Genomic DNA, 15,772 nt, shown 5'->3' with positions numbered 1-15,772 from the left:
GGAGTAGGGCAAGGGGTGTGACAGCCCAGACAGTCAGGCTTCTTGGAGGTACTAGAATCAAGGAACCCCTGCCCCTCAACCATCACCAGTTTCAAATCAGATGGCAAACGTGATAATGGGCCTGTACCACTGTCCATTGTAGAATGCTACCTGTTTGCAGACACCGTTGGATTCTACATGTTTAAAAGGCATCGTGGTTACTCCTCCAATGATGCATGTGTCCACAAGCAGTGTTCACCAGAGAACTAGCTGGGCCTAGTCCCAGCTCTGCTGATAAAAAGTCTGAGCCATGCTGACAAGTGGGAGAAGCCAGACACTCGGGAGCCAGACTCCCTGGGCTCAGATTCCAGCTCCACTATTCCCTAGAGCCTTGGGCAGGTCCCTAACCTTTCTGTGCCTCCAATATGTCACCTCTATGATGGCACCTGCTTCACAGTGCTGTTAGGGACACTACAGAGGTTAATTCCTGTGCAGAGTCTAGACACACACTGAGCTAAAACGCCTGCTATCTACAAGGGAGACCTAGATTGAGTTCTGAGCTTTGGATTGACCCAACCGGATATTGTGGACATTTAGGGAGTAAACCAGAGGACAGAAGATCTTTCTGTCTCCATCTCTCTTCCTTTCAAATAAAATAAAATAAATAATTTAGAATGGAGAAGAGGGGTAGCAAGAGCATATCAGCCAGTTGCTATACTGGGGCAGTGGCCGGCGCTGCGGCTCACTAGGCTAATCCTCTGCCTGCGGCACTGGCATCCCAGGTTCTAGTCTCGGTTGGGGTGCCAGTTCTGTCCCGGTTGCTCCTCTTCCAGTCCAGCTCTCTGCTGTGGCCCAGGAAGGCAGTGAAGGATGGCCCAAGTCCTTGGGCCCTGCCCCCACATGGGAGACCAGGAGGAAGCACCTGGCTCCTGGCTTCAGATTGGCGCAGCACTGGCCGTAGTGGCCATTTTGGGGGAAGAACCAACAAAGGAAGATCTTTCTCTCTGTCTCTCTCTCTCTCACTGTCAGACTCTGCCTGTCCAAAAAAAAAAAAAAAAAAAAAAAAAAAAAAAAAAAAAAATACTGGGGCAGAAAGACAGGCTGCCATTCCCCATGAGACACCCTACTGCCTAATCATGAGGGCACAGGGGCCAGGCATTCTCCCCACCCTGGGATATCCACATCAACCCGCAAAGGGTTTACAGGCAACTCAACATCCAAGACACTTTGCATCCTCCAGGGAGACACTATGCAAACCCAGTAGTGCGGTGACAGCCCAACAGAAGAATGAACTCACAACCAATAAATACATGGTGGTCCCGGCCCCTATTGCCAGCACACAGCAGCTGCCCTCATGCCCGGTGTCAGAGGCAAGCTGAACGTGATATTTAAACCAGAAGACATGGGGTAGAAGCAGGTGCTGGGACAAAGGCGACAGAGATACCTCCAGTTGGCCAAAAAGCCTTAGGAGTAACACAGGCCTTGAAGGATGGAGAGCTTCGAGAAGAGCAGAGAAGGCACCAAAGAAAACAGGGGCACCCCCAGCCTGGCCCGGCAGCCTGGCTTCACGTCTCATACTCCCCGTGGGCCAAGTAATGCAGGCAGATGACTGACTTTCAGAATTCTCCTCCCTCCACCTTCCCATGGGAGACAGGAATGTTTAAGAGCAACCCTCTGGTTGGCTGAAATGGCCCCCGCGCTAGCCTGATGGTGCTGTCCATCAGAAGCCTTCTCCAAGGCTGCTTCCACACCCACACACAAAACAGCAGTATTGGGCACTTCCAATTCCTCTCCGAATGCTTTTCAAAGGTCTGCCCATGAACCCTCAACAACCTTAAGAGGCAAGGCCCATCTCTCAGTCTGGAAGATGGAGGCTGGACTGCCTGAGGATCCCTGTCCATTCTGCTATGGCTTAGTGCCAAAGTGACTCAGGTGTACCCTCACCTGGAACCCAGGGACTGTTTCCCATGCAAGATGATACTGTACTTGGGATTCTGCCCTAATGGATGGCACAGGGGACAGCCTTGTGCTGCACCGACAAGAGCACTGGGAACATGACTCCTTAAGCCCATGATCTAGCCAGGTGCAGGTGGCCTCTCCCCAAACACTGGCTGCCATCAGCAGGTGCCCTGCATCTCCAGGATCCTGACACCTATCACCCACCCAGCCTGCTGGGCTGGTGTGTGGTATGTGTGCACGCTTATGTGTGTTGGGCGGCTGGGGAGAGCTGTGTTGTCTCCATACAGGCTAGAGAGGAGGCCTTCCAAAGTGGGATTTTGAAGCTCTATGATATGATTCCTCTCCCTGTAAGAAATGCCTCCAGCCAGACTTCTACACAGCCAGCACTGAACCTTCCAAATTCTGTTGAGGACCCTGAAGTTTAACACTCAAACGGATTCTGCATTCATCATTTTAAAATGAGTTGTAAGCTTCCTGTCATTTGAGTCTTCATATTCTTGGTCACTCAAGTAGTAGAGGGGTTTAATGTTCCTGGGGGGCAGGATGCCAGCAGCGATACCACTAGTTCTGGGCACTGCAGGGCCTGAAGTCTAGGGGTACAGGTGGAGTGGTGCAGTCCCAGAGTGTGGCCTGGGGTGGGGGCCCGGCAGACAAGGCAGAAGGGCCCCCAGCCTGATGCGGGTTCCTTTCCAGAGCTACCAGCCAATCACTGCCTACAGGAGAAGGAATGCTGACATACCCAAGGTGGCCTCCCTCTGTGCTGGCCCCTGGAGCTCCCACAGGCAGCCATGTCTGCAGCTCCTGTGCTACCTTCCATGTCTTCACTATCTCCCCACACTCCTATCAGCTGACTCAGTCCCACGTGTAACATGCGAGGATGGAATAAGATACAGCCTCTGCCTTGGTGCCCGATAAACGGACACCCAGGATGGACACCAAGTGGTCCTCGTCCCCGTCACAGAAATCACTGTGGAAGCCCTGTCTTTATTCATTAAGACTTGACTTTTTTTTTTTTTTGAGGGGGTTCTGTTGGTTGGTTCCCAAGCCAGGCAAGACAACTAGTCTTATTATTTTATAGTCCCTCCTACATTTGGGTCCAAAAACAGCATAATGAATCTTGGCCACAAGTCATCTGGAGCTGAGGCTGGCAATAGTTTCCAAAAATCACATCCACTTTCAAAGGCCAAAGATTTATCACCAGTGAGGATATTCAGAAGAAAATGCCAGAGCCTGAATCTGAGTTCACAGTGGAAGCTTTGAAAATGCTCAGAGCAAAGGCAGGATCTCTGGAAGGAGCACACAGACTCCCACTTGGAAGGGGACACATCACATCTAAAGGAGGTAGCTCTGCTGTCAATGCTTCTGGTCTCTGTGAGGCCAGGGAGGGACACACACGGGGACAGAGAGGAGGAACACATGGATAGACACTGAGAAAGGCTGACTCAACGGTAAAGAATTTTGAAGGTAAGATCAGAGCAGGAGCCAAGATGAATCCTCTCTAGCCCAGTAACAGGTAAATTATGGATCCAGTGCTCAGAACATGTTCACTGTCTCCACATACAACAAAATCAGCATCTCCCACATGTGTTTACCACACACACGGGGGTTCAGGAGTCCCGGCTGGACTCACAAGTGCCTGGACATCACCCGGAGATGCCTCCAGTTCCATCACACACACACACACACACACACACACACACACACACACACACCCATTTCCACCCACTTCGTAGCTGTCTGAAGTTGGACTGCCTGAGATGCCCTGTCTAACCCTTGCTGTCCCCAACACCTATTCACAGGGAAGACACTGGAAGCCTGAAAGTCAGGCTCCAGTTTAGCTCAACTCTCATCAAAGGGGCTACATACATGTAGATGTCCCAGCTGCTCTGGAATGCACGGTAGAGCTCCTAGGGCCACAGGGCCTGCTCCAGCAGGTGCCACCAGCTCCCCAGTCTCCTGAAAGTCCAGAGAGGATACCCTAAGGCACAACAACTGCTCTCAGGGACAGTGACAAGACTGCTCATGCTCCCGGATGCCACTGCATCAGTAGCAAACCAGAGAGAGTGCCCACAGCCCAAGACAGGGGCAATGTTTACCCACTTGTGAGCCATCTGGAAAATGAGAAGAGGCCATCAGGCATCTTTACCACATCTCTGGGCATACAAATACACAGCGGAACATTACCTAGCCCGCTCATCTACCAAATGAGCCGGAATCACCCCATAGGTTTTCCTGCATCCTTAAGACACTCCTGCATCCACGGCTTATCACAAGGGAGACGAGCAGAGGACAGGTCAGACGCAAAGAAAGATGGGTCCACGCCCTCCAAAGGGAAGGACCCAGAGACGGAGGCTCTCGTGGTGCCAGTGGCCCCATGAGGGTCCTGCCCTGGACAGATTCAGGTAGGGTTGTCTGGAAAGAGCGTGGCCACCCTCCGCTGCACAGAGATCTCAGAGGCCTGCCCACTGTCTCTGTAAACGCCCGCTGGGTAAGTGAGCCGATAAGAGTATTACATTAGGATGCTTCCTCATGCATGAAAGTCTATTTTAAAGAGAGGCTGGAGGGGGGTCGGCAGGAAGGAGGACGGAGTCTCAGGAGAGGAGGCAAAAAGGAAGGCTGTTGTATTTAGAAACATCTCAGCTACAGACCAGAACTATGCTTTCCCTGTGAAGGGAAACCCATTTAAGCTTCTCTCTGCTTCTGGAGAAAGAACCTACAGCCAAGGAAAGGCAGAGAACTGCTTCCATTTCCTGACTGTTTCACCTTGCCCCCCCCCCCCCCCCCACTCATTCACTCTCCAACACTTGAACAAGCATCTGACACGGCCACTCCAGGTCAAGACGTTGCCCAATCGCACCAAGTAAGAACCATCTCCCTGACCTAAAATCTCACCTGCTCTAGGCTTGCTCTCCTTGTGTAACAGAAGCCACTTTGTTTTGCAAGGCAAGGAGCATCTGAGTCTATTAGGGAATGATGGTTTACCTCGTTCATTTGTTCAAGCCAGGAAAACTACACCTCCTTTTTAACTAAATAGGAAAATATGCCTGGAAAAACTCAAGAGTTTATCCCCAATCCCCACCTCCCATTATGCCCGCTCTTGTTCCCCAAATTTCTAGGCCCAGGTGCTCTATTACCCTCTCTGCAACATTCCCTGGCTCCTCTCTCTCTTCTCCCACTCGAAAACTCTCCAAGTTGTCAGTCACCCTGCTGTATCACCCACCTGCCTCTCTCCATCTGAGCTCACCTCCTTGTAAGAACACAGATACCCACTTCCCTGGGGTCATCTCCCATGTCTGTCCCCAGCACCAGCCTCACTTCTCTGTCATTGGTTTCCTGCCATGTGGATATTCTGGGACCTCACATCCCAGCGCATCTTAGCACTGCCCTGCACACCCTCTCCCCAACTCCACTTTCCCATCTCCCATGGTGCCCTTTTGTCTACCTGCCTCACTCTGTGACAGAGCCTCCCTCACCTGTGTTTTCACTTCAAGCAGTTTCAGCTACCTGTGGTCAACCATGGTCCAAAACTATGAAACGGAACTCCAGAAAGAAACAATTCATGAGTTTTAAATTGAGCAGTATTCTGAGCAGAATGATGAAATCAGTACTAACCCACCCAGGATAGGAATCATCCCTCCATCCAGTGTTCCCATGCTGTATACACCACCTGCCTGTTACTCACTAGACAGATGCCCCAATTACCAGATCAACTACGCACTATCACAGGCTTGTGTTCAAGTGACCCTCATTTGATTTAGTAATGGTCCCAAAACACAAGGCCAGTAATTCTAGCTATTTGGATATGCCAAAGAAAAGCTGTGCAGTGCTTCCTTTTAAGCAAAGACCTGAAAGTTCTTGACTTAATAAAAAAAAAAATCATAAGTTGAGGTTGCTAACATTTACAGTAAGAATTAACCTATCCAGGAAATTGTGAAGAAGGAAAAAGAAATTCATGCTACTTTTGCTGTCACACCTACAACTCTAAAATGTACACCCACAGTGCCTGCTAAGTGCTTAGTTAAGATGGAAAAGATGTAAAGAGGAGGCAACGTTGTGCCATAATGGGTAAAGTCCCGCAGCCCATATGGGCACCAGTTCAATTCCTGGCTACTCCACTTCCAGTCCAGTTCCCTGTTAATGGCCTGGGAAGAGCATTGGATGATGGGCCAAGTGCTTGGGCCCCTGAACCCATATGGAAGACCCTCATGAAGACCCTGGCTCCTGGCTTCAGCCTGGCCCAGCACTGGCCATGGTGGCCATTTGGGAGTGAACCAGCGGATGGAAGACCTCTCTCTCTGTCTCTCTCTCTCTGTAACTATGACTTTCAAATAAATAAATAAATATTAAAAAAAAAAAAAAGGTGTGGGCCGGCGCCGCGGCTTACTTGGTTAATCCTCTGCCTGTGGCACCAGATTCTAGTCCTGGTTGCTCCTCTTCCAGTCCAGCTCTCTGCTGTGGCCTGGGAGGGCAGTGGAGGATGGCCCAAGTCCTTGGGCCCCTGCACCTGTACGGGAGACCAGGAAGAAAAACCTGGCTCCTGGCTTCAGATTGGCACAGCTCCAGCCATGGCAGCCATTTGGGGGGGTGAACTAACAGAAGGAAGACCTTTCTCTCTGTCTCTCTCTCTTTGTGTCTATAACTCTACCTGTCAAATTAAAAAAATAAAAAAGTGTGAAGAGATTGTCATCCTAGGTAAAAGGCTTGGGACTCTGTGACTTCTGCCTCTATGGGGCCCTGAGGATAGGGGATATTGCCTCCCTTGAAGCGATCCTGACTGCCTTTCCTTATTTTCTCTACCTCCCTCTTGACTTCAGGACCTTGTCACCATGTATCAACCAGCAGGACTGCTCTCCTGGGATCACTGCCCTCTGCAGAACCCACTCAGCGCGGCCTGGTTCCTTCTCCTAAGGATCACTGCACACCTTCCACATCCCTGTCTGCTCAGAGGGAAGCATTCATGGCCCTAGGCCCACCTCTGCCTTCCAGTCTCTCGCTTCTAGGTCCCCCACAGCCACACACCCCTCTGTCCAGTCCACCGCACTGAGCACCCTCCAGCCCCTTTGCTTATTATGGAGAGCATGAAAACAAAAGTAAGACCACAGGAAATCCATGAAGAGATCCTGGGGAACTGGCTCCCATGGCTGTCTTGTGAGGCCATTATGGCCAGACACAGGCCCCGGAGGCAGCAGTGAACCACAGGAGGGGAAGTAGCTGGGAGGAGACACCCTAGGCTGGGGAATCCAAGAGGTCAGAGTCATGGTCAAGGAAAGAGAAGGGCTCAATAAACAGCCTCCATAAGCAAACCACTCCCTAAAGTGCAAGCCCCCAGCAAACAGAAGCCATACCCCACACCCGCTCTGCTCTGGACCCCAGACGGAAGGCTCGATGACTTCTCTGACAGATTGACAGAGGAAGGGCAGCTGTGGGCTCTGTGCAATTGCTCTGGCACGTGAAAGACCCAGGCTCTTGTGCTGATGTGCAGAGTGACCTTGGGCTAGCTGACAAATGTGCCGTGCCTAATCTGCTACAGAGGAGGGCTCGGAAAACAGTTTATTTCTTAATACTCACGTTATATGCATGTATCAGAAACTGCCAGTGAGCAAAAAGAAGAAAATACACATCACCATTGTTATCATTTTAACATTATTTTCCATACCTTTTCTATCAAAATAGTATATGTAAATTTAATATTTTTTTAAAAATGAATTACGTAGGGAGTAGGATACAGTAAAGAACCTGTATTCAAGTAATTTTCCAACCCCTTGTGCTCAGAATTATTGAGACTTCACTTCCAAGTGCACGGCTGGACCTAACACAACTCCCAGTCGGCTCTCTCCGACTCCACAGACTCCCATCAGTTTCTAAGCCACCCCTGACCTGTGATTTATATGACAGCTTGGGAAAAGCCAATTGGGGACAATCAATGCAACAGACAGGGACAGGCCTGGTGAGTGTGCATGAATGAAAAGGAGAACCCCATTGTAATAGGAACAAGATTCTAATCACTATACCTAATTACAAAGAGGAGTAAATCACTGAAAAAAAATTAAGTGTCTCATACAGAACAAACAAAGCAATTAGTCATAAACAGGAGCTCAGGGTTTGGAAAGCAAGCAGGAGCCCAGACTCAAGCCACCCGCTGTGCATCTGTTCCCACAGCCACACAAAGCCACGGGAGGTGGGCTGGAAGGTTGGGGGAGCCCAACCTTCAGGGTCCAGGCAAAGGGTAGGCGGCAGGCTCATGATATGTGCACACCTGCACGCACATATGCACACACACACTCACACTCACCCAACCTCTTCAGAACCTTCTGACTACAGCAATGACTGACCCAGCATTAGGTGCTGGGAAACCTAAGCCTGGAGCCCAGACCTTCCTGGGAGGGCAGAATAATAACCGGTGATTAACATGTGACAAAGCAACCCCCTTTACTCTCTGTCCCCACCACTTGGGTTGTTAACACATACCACCACCACCAATGACAACAGCAGCCCACTCTTACACAGTGACTGTCCGCCTGACACTGGGGTAGGCATTACACAGTTGTGAAGTTCAGTTCTCCCAGGATACCTTCAAAGGAGGTGCTATTGTTATCATCTTTGCTTGTAAATGAGGATACCAGGGTCCAAGGGGTTGAATAATTTGGGTAAACGTAACCCATTCACGAAGAGCAGAGCCTGGATTTAAACCCAATCATTAAAGCCACATGCTGGCCGGCGCCGTGGCTCACTAGGTTAATCCTCCGCCTGCAGTGCCGGTACCTCGGGAATCTAGACCCGATTGGGGTGCCAGATTCTGTCCCAGTTGCTCCTCTTCCAGTCCAGCTCTCTGCTGTGGCCCGGGAAGGCAGTGAAGGATGGCCCAAGTGCTTGAGCCCTACACCTGCATGGGAGACCAGGAGGAAGCACCTGGCTCTTGCCTTTGGATCGGCGCAGCGCCGGCCGTGGTGGCCATTTGGGGAGTGAACCAATGGAAGGAAGACCTTTCTCTCTGTCTCTCTCTCTCACTGTTTAACTCTGCCTGTCAAAAAAAAAAAAAAAAAAAAAAAAAAAAAAAAAAAAAAAAGCCACATGCTTAAACTGGGCACTACATTGCCTGCACAGGGAAAGCAATACTCAGGCAACCAAATGTGGCAGTGAGCCAGGCGTCACGTGTGACCCGCCTGCTGCACACAGAGTATTCCAGAAACACTAACTTGGTCTTAGCCCTCTCAGTCACCCCACCCCTTCTCTTTCTCCATTGGGGTCTCCTTCCAAGATGCCATTGGAGTACCCCAAAGCTACAGTAAGCCATGCTATGCCTTGTACTCTGCATCTGTCTGCAGCCCAGGCCAAAAGCAGGAGCAGATTTCTTACTCCTGAAAGGCAGCACCCTCTTAGGGCCTGGACTGACCAACGGTCTCTACTGTAAGCTCTGAACTTAATGTTCACCTTTGATAAACGACTGCTCTGCAGGGCTGTGCAGTGGCAGCAGCTACCTTAACCGTGTCTGGTTAAGGACACCTGAACCTCCTGAAAACCCCAAGACCCGTGATGCCTGCATACAGGGGCACACTTTCTCTGAACCCGTGAATAAAATCCTCGAGAGTAGGGGCTACTCCTCGTCTGTCTCATTGCCGAAGGCTGAACTCAGGCTAACCCTGACGGTAGCGTGGAAAGGCGCATTGCTAGACATACACTCTGTGCATTCATGCAAGCCCAAGAACTTTCCCAAGTGCTCCAGCACGTTTTATGCACCGAGAAAATCTAGTAACACTCTGTGCACAGATGAGGGTGCTGGGGTGAGGCCAGCCCTGGGGGCTGAGCCAGTTCCATGAGACCCCTCTGGGGGCCTGGCCTAGGGCTGTGGGTGGGAGGAGTCAGGGTCTTGCTGATGTGCCTTCTTGGCTCAGTCTAAGCTGGATGAGCACACAAGAATTGCCGGTGCAGTGTGCATGGCAATAAACACATTAAGAGCAAATCTGTGACAAGTGTTGGAGAGGAGCTCCACACAACACAGCCAACACCCAGTGGCCGGCCACCATCTGGGACACGAGAAGGGTGGTCAAGGGCTTGGGGCCAGAGGCACACACGCTTCACTTCTGGTCTCTTCCTCTAGAGAGTACTCCTCTCCCCCTCGGGCACCCCCCCCCCCCCACTGCCCAGCACTGAAAGTCTGTGGTATAGAAAACAAGGTGTCACCCTGTCCTCTGGTGTGAGCGACACCTGAGTGTCCCCTCCCAGTCCATCGTTGCCTTCTTCCTCCTTGCCGCGTCCTTCATGAAACTCAAAGGGTTCCACTGACCATCAAGTCACTGAGTGACCTCAGGCAGATGCCACTGCTCTCTGGCTTCACTGTTCTAGTTCCTGAAGTAGTGACAATGAATACCTCTGCTCTCTTCCACATGCCTAAATGTGGCACCCCACATGCTACCTCCGGTGTGACCCTGGTGTGCCTCCAACCAGAGGTACAACCCAGGTTTCCTCCCTCTTAGTCCAGTGGAGTCCGGGACTCACTTAGGCATGTGCCTTTGAGGCGAGGTCAGAAAAACATGCAGACACTTCCTGCCAGGCTCAGGAGCTTGTCCTGAGGCCCTAAGTGGCTGTGTAAGGAGCCATGATGTGAGGAAGTGCAAAGCAACTTGTGCAAAGAGAACGAGAGCCGAGACCTGGTCCGCCCTCTCACTGCTCTCATTCCAGCCACCTCTGACCGTGACCTTATCAGCCACTCCCTGCCAGAACAGTGGACACCTTCCCAAATTCTTGATCCACAGTCTCCACGAGAGAGAATCCAATGACGTGGCTGCTTCAAGCCGAGGCACTTTTGGATGGTTTATTACACATCGTTAGATAACTGGAGCACCAGCTATAAGAAAGCATGCGGCACACGGAGGAGTGCACATGAAAGAGTACGGAAGCTATAATGCCTTTCCCGGTGACTACATCTTCAAGTTTGCCCTTGATTTTGTCTTGAGGAAGGCATGCGTGTTGGGGAGGGGGTGAAAACAACCCATCCAGATTCACCCTTAGCCTCTGGGAGAAAAGCCCCACTGCCACCACATGAATAGTGTCATTATGCAAAATGACATCTCAGTTCCCCTGGCAGCACCCTCTGAAAGCAGAGCGACCTGCAAGGAGAGGCTAGCCCCTAACAAAGCCAAGCTAATTCTATGCAAAGATCCTCAAAACCTTAACACGCGGCAGCAGGCACTTGTTGCAGAGAAGTGGATTCCCCGAGGAGTGCGATGAGAATACAAGCATCGAGGAGACTTGGTACGCCACAGTCTGGACTTCCACCTGGCACCTTGGCACGGGGGTCGGGCAATGACGTCCACCAACCACAAAATGCACGCACCCGACGTCCAGGTGGCCCCCAACTCAAAACCACGGCTTTTGCATCCTCGTCACCGTACTTCCTGGGAGCAAATTGAGATTGCAAGGCCGGAGGCAGCCTTGGCGCTCATCATCTTGACAGATACTTAGCTATTCATTTAAAAACAAGTGAGCGAACAAGCGTCAGCTGTATTTTTTAATTACTCCTGGATGGGACCGGGAACGCTCTGGCATAATTGGGGTATTGAGATTTTTTTTTTTCCCTTTGAAGACCTTGTTGCAGCAAGAAAAATACTGTGTTTATTCTAATTAAAACCAACCCTTCTTTCAAATCATCTTAGCAATGGAAAGGCAAAGGTTAACACTTTTTTCAGTGGGGGCTACAGCCATCAGGATGAGCTCTGCTGTGAACACACGTGCTTGGGCACAGGGCTTTCTCCTACTTGAAGTATCAGTTCTCTTGTTTATAAAATGGGACTCGTGAAGAAAATGCCACGTGTTCCCTTTGGCTCCAATGTAATCTGAGATCACTGATCCTACTTCCTGTCATGCCAGCCCGCTGCAGTATAACAGACCAGGGACACTCTCCTGGGATGCAGAGTACCTGGGGGACACAGGGTGCCCAAACGCATCACAGGCCTCCACAGGAACGGCAGGGCTGGAGTGGACAGTGCAGCAGCTCCCAAGCATCTGTGAGCCCATGTGCTCACACCTGCTGACCTCACACTGGCGCACGTGCTTCAGTAGTTCAGGGAGTGGAGGGGGGTGCAGATCTTCCTCTGCTGTGAGGGCCCAGTGTTCTCTGTGACCAGATATTCAGAGGGTCGTACTTTAAAACCTACAGGCCAAGGTGAACAGCATGGCCTCTACACACAAAGACTTCGTCTCAAACCCTGCCCTCCTGACTTCCCGGCCACGTGACCTTGAGCAGAAATGCCACACCTCCCCACCCTCTCCGCTCGCCGCCATGCCCCCCTCTTCCTGCCCACAGCTGCCTGGCTGAGACCTGCTTCTTTGCCTTGATTTCAAAGCGGGGCCACTTGGAGCAGCTTTTTCAAAAGACTCGGTGTGACAAGCTCTCAGAAGACAAGTGCAGCAGGAAAAGCGCCATCTCAAAGGACCCAAAGGCAACGCTGACCACTGAAAATGCCCGCGTCTCTCCCAGCTAACAGTAAGGGTGAGGATGAAAGCTGTATTTAGCCACCAACAAAACAAGTTGTAATTGTATACCTGGCAGGTGGATAATACCAAAAAACATAATAAGAGGATTACGGTCGCTATAAAGCAGCGTTTCTGCCAGCCTCTGGGTGCCCTGCCCCTGCTCAGGCGTGAGCTTCCGTGTTTCCAGCCCTCATCCTTTTGACTTGACTCCAGACCCTGCTGGATGAGGAGGGCACTGGAGCAGGGGGGCAGAGGGCTGCCAGGCGCCCCTGCCTCCCAGGCTGCCACACTCCGTCCTCTAGGAGCAGATGGGGAAGCGGTTTACCTGAGTGCTCCCGTTTATGGCTGGACACCTGGGCTGGCCACAGCAGGGCACTGCAACCAAATGGCTGACAGAGCACATTAGCTCGCCTCCTCCGCTTGTCAAAACAATTAGGTTCTGGAAGGTAGCAGCAGCGGCAGCACTGGGTTGATAAAACGCAATCAGTGGATCAGCCCGTTCATCAGCCGCATGGAGGGTATGACAGGGCCAGGAGGCCAGGCAGGGGACCTAAACAATCAGATTCAAGGTGGGATGGGGGTGGTGGTCATGAAAAACACTTGGCAGAAACATTATAAAACCTGGGTGCATCATATAGTAGATGCCATAGGTCCCCACTTCCATGGATCTGTAGGGTAGGCAGCCAGCGTGGTGCTCAGAAAGGGTGGGAGTCCAGGCATCCCCCGAGTGATTGACACCCTGGCCCTCCTGCACTCCTAGTCTGCTCCAGTAACTACCCATAGTATGCCGAAATGACACAGGCGACAGTAATTAAGCCCAGATCTCTGTGGATCGTTCGCAGTGATAATTCCACCTTTGTATTTCAGCTTCAGATAAACCCCTTTTGTTCTGCCTTATAACACAGATTCTAGTATCATTCAAGTATATTAACTGTAGCCTATTACTGTCACAAAAAATGCTCCCTGAGCCATAGCAAAAGACTCCCCAGACAAAACTTTATGTCATGTTAATCCAAGCTTTAATAACTATGAGGATATATAACTGTATTCTAATTGTGCTCTGCATTCCTGCATACAAAAACAGAAGATATCAAAAATGACAGCGGAAGATCTCTTCCAATAAAGCAAGCATTCATTCCCCACTCAGGGTGCGGGATGCTGGTGGGAAAGGATGCATGTGTTTTTTTCAGGAAAGAAGAGACAGGGAGACTCTGGGGCTAGCGAGGGATACACCAGACATCAAGGCCATGGACAGTGGTGTCCAGGGCTGTGGAAGCTGGGGAGAGGAGGCACAGGGACCGAAGACAGGTCAAGAAGACAAAGTCCAGGTGTGCTGGGGAGATGGAGAAGCCGAGTGCAGCGTTCCAGGGGAGCTGTGAGAATCCCAGGCTCTTGCCCTGTTTGGACACTAATTCAGTGAGGGGGTGACCTTGGCCGAGTCCTTCCACTCCCTGGGCCTGTGTGTCTTCCTGGAAGGAGGGCATCGGGGCAGACCCACGTGGGGATCTGGTAGGGCTTATTCTCTCACCTCTTCCACCCTGACTGGCCACCCTGACTGGGCCACCCTGACTGGGCGACATACAACAGCTCCCGGCCTCCCTGACCCTGCTCTTTTCACCAGTTTTTACCATTTCCTGATGCGCCACGTAATTCCTTCTGTGTCATGTCTGCTATTTATTGTACATTTCCCTTGCCTTGAAGTCAGCTCGGCAACAGCCGGGATTTGTTTCTGTTGTGCTCGCTGACGGGTGCCTGCCTCCCACAGGGTGCTTGGCACATGGCGCAGGCTGAATGCTTGCTGAATGACCAGGTGGCACTGCCACAGTCCAGGTGCGGGCCCAGAACAAGTTCCTTCAATTCACTCAGCCTCGGTTGCCTAAACTGAGGAAAAGAGGCTGGTACCTCTTCCTCAGCACTGCTGAGCGGATTAAAGAGCAGGTGCAAATGGAACTGGAACAGTGCCTAGCATGAGAGAGGTGCTCAGCCCAAGTTATTCTGTGCAGAGGAACAAGATTCCCTCTAAGGCTAAGGATGCAACCTTCACTGCTCTGACCAAACACAGGACCTTATGGGGCATCACCCACACAACCCTCACAACCCACCCTTTTTTTTTTTTTTTTTTTTTTGACAGGCAGAGTGGACAGTGAGAGAGAGAGACAGAGAAAAAGGTCTTTCCTTTTGCCGTTGGTTCACCCTCCAATGGCCGCCACGGCTGGCGCGCTGCGGCCTGCACACTGCGCTGCCGATAACAGGAGCCAGGTACTTATCCTGGTCTCCCATGGGGTGCAGGGCCCAAGCACTTGGGCCATCCTCCACTGCACTCCCTGGCCACAGCAGAGAGCTGGCCTGGAAGAGGGGCAACTGGGACAGAATCCGGCACCCTGACTGGGACTAGAACTCGGTATGCTGGCGCCGCAAGGCGGAGGATTAGCCTAGTGAGCCGCGGCACCGGCTCAACAACCCACCCTTCTTCTAGAACATTCTCCACCCTGCTCTGGGTCCACAGCCTGCCTCCTGGCACCAGACAAGACCAAAACATTATTCTCCATGGAGGTACTGCGGCATCACAGAGATGTCTGCAGGCCCAAACTGGGCCTAGGCCCATCAGAAATCTCTTGGCCCTCAAGTTGTCCTCTCTGTCCCATCAAGAGGTTGCATTGCAACAGGTCTCCCTTCCTGCAGACGGTAATGAAATGTCACGAGGTGAACATTGCTCTGACCAAAAGAATGACTGCTCTCTATTCTTTTACCTCCCTCAGCCCTGGTCACCTCATCTGTGAAGAGGGCCATGACAATAACCCTGGCTGCTTTATAGCACGAGTGGGCACGAGCACATTCCATGGGGGCACTGCTCTTTTGGAAGGGCCCACAGCACGCAGGTTCGCAGTTGGGAGGCTCTTGCTCCCAGGCTCAGGCAAACCTCTTACCTTCGTCCCCTGAATAATAACAGGGTGAAAACCTTCCCTGCTCTGCCTGCCACGCAGTCCGCTGATCCCTTTCACACCCATGCGGAAGGGGCACGAAGATGCCCTCTTAGGGTGGGAACTGCAGAGCCCATCTCAGTGCAGGCTGGGCAGCTGCAGGACATCTACCCCAGGACGTCCAATCTCCAGTCCATGCCAGACATTCCCCTGGGCCAGCGTGGTACAGCAGGGTAAGTACCTTCCTGAACACAAGTGCCAGCTGGAGTCCCAGCTGCTCCACTTCTGATCCAGCCCCTGCTAGTGCACCTGGGAAAGCAGTAGATGATGGCCCAAGTGCTTGGGCTCCTGCCACCCATGTGGGAGACCTGATTGGAGATCCTGGCTTCTGCCTTTGGCCTCGACCAGACCTGGCTGTTGTGGCCATTTGGGGCCCGAAC

General features: G+C 51.7%; 1 protein-coding gene across 37 annotated transcripts in view; it reads right to left on the bottom strand.

Annotated features, from left to right (window-relative positions):
• MSI2 (musashi RNA binding protein 2) overlaps window positions 1–15,772 on the bottom strand; it is a 398,378-nt gene that overhangs the window by 155,807 nt on the left and 226,799 nt on the right. For 21 of the 37 annotated variants that reach the window (XR_016224415.1, XR_016224417.1, XR_016224416.1 and 18 more), the window contains exon 7: window positions 3,805–3,894. The exons of the other annotated variants lie outside the window; for them this stretch is intronic. Coding sequence is in view for 18 of the 21 variants with exons in the window: in XM_089318613.1 (XP_089174739.1) it covers window positions 3,805–3,894 (90 nt within the window). In the remaining 3 variants the exon portion in view is untranslated. The remainder of the gene's footprint in view (window positions 1–3,804; window positions 3,895–15,772) is intronic. 37 annotated transcript variants of the gene reach the window in all.

This window comes from Oryctolagus cuniculus, chromosome 17 (genome assembly GCF_051225735.1).
Source record: "Oryctolagus cuniculus isolate XC-2025 breed Fujian yellow rabbit chromosome 17, ASM5122573v1, whole genome shotgun sequence".
NCBI classification, from domain to species: Eukaryota; Metazoa; Chordata; class Mammalia; order Lagomorpha; family Leporidae; genus Oryctolagus; species Oryctolagus cuniculus.
This window is presented reverse-complemented; position numbering and strand designations above follow the sequence as displayed.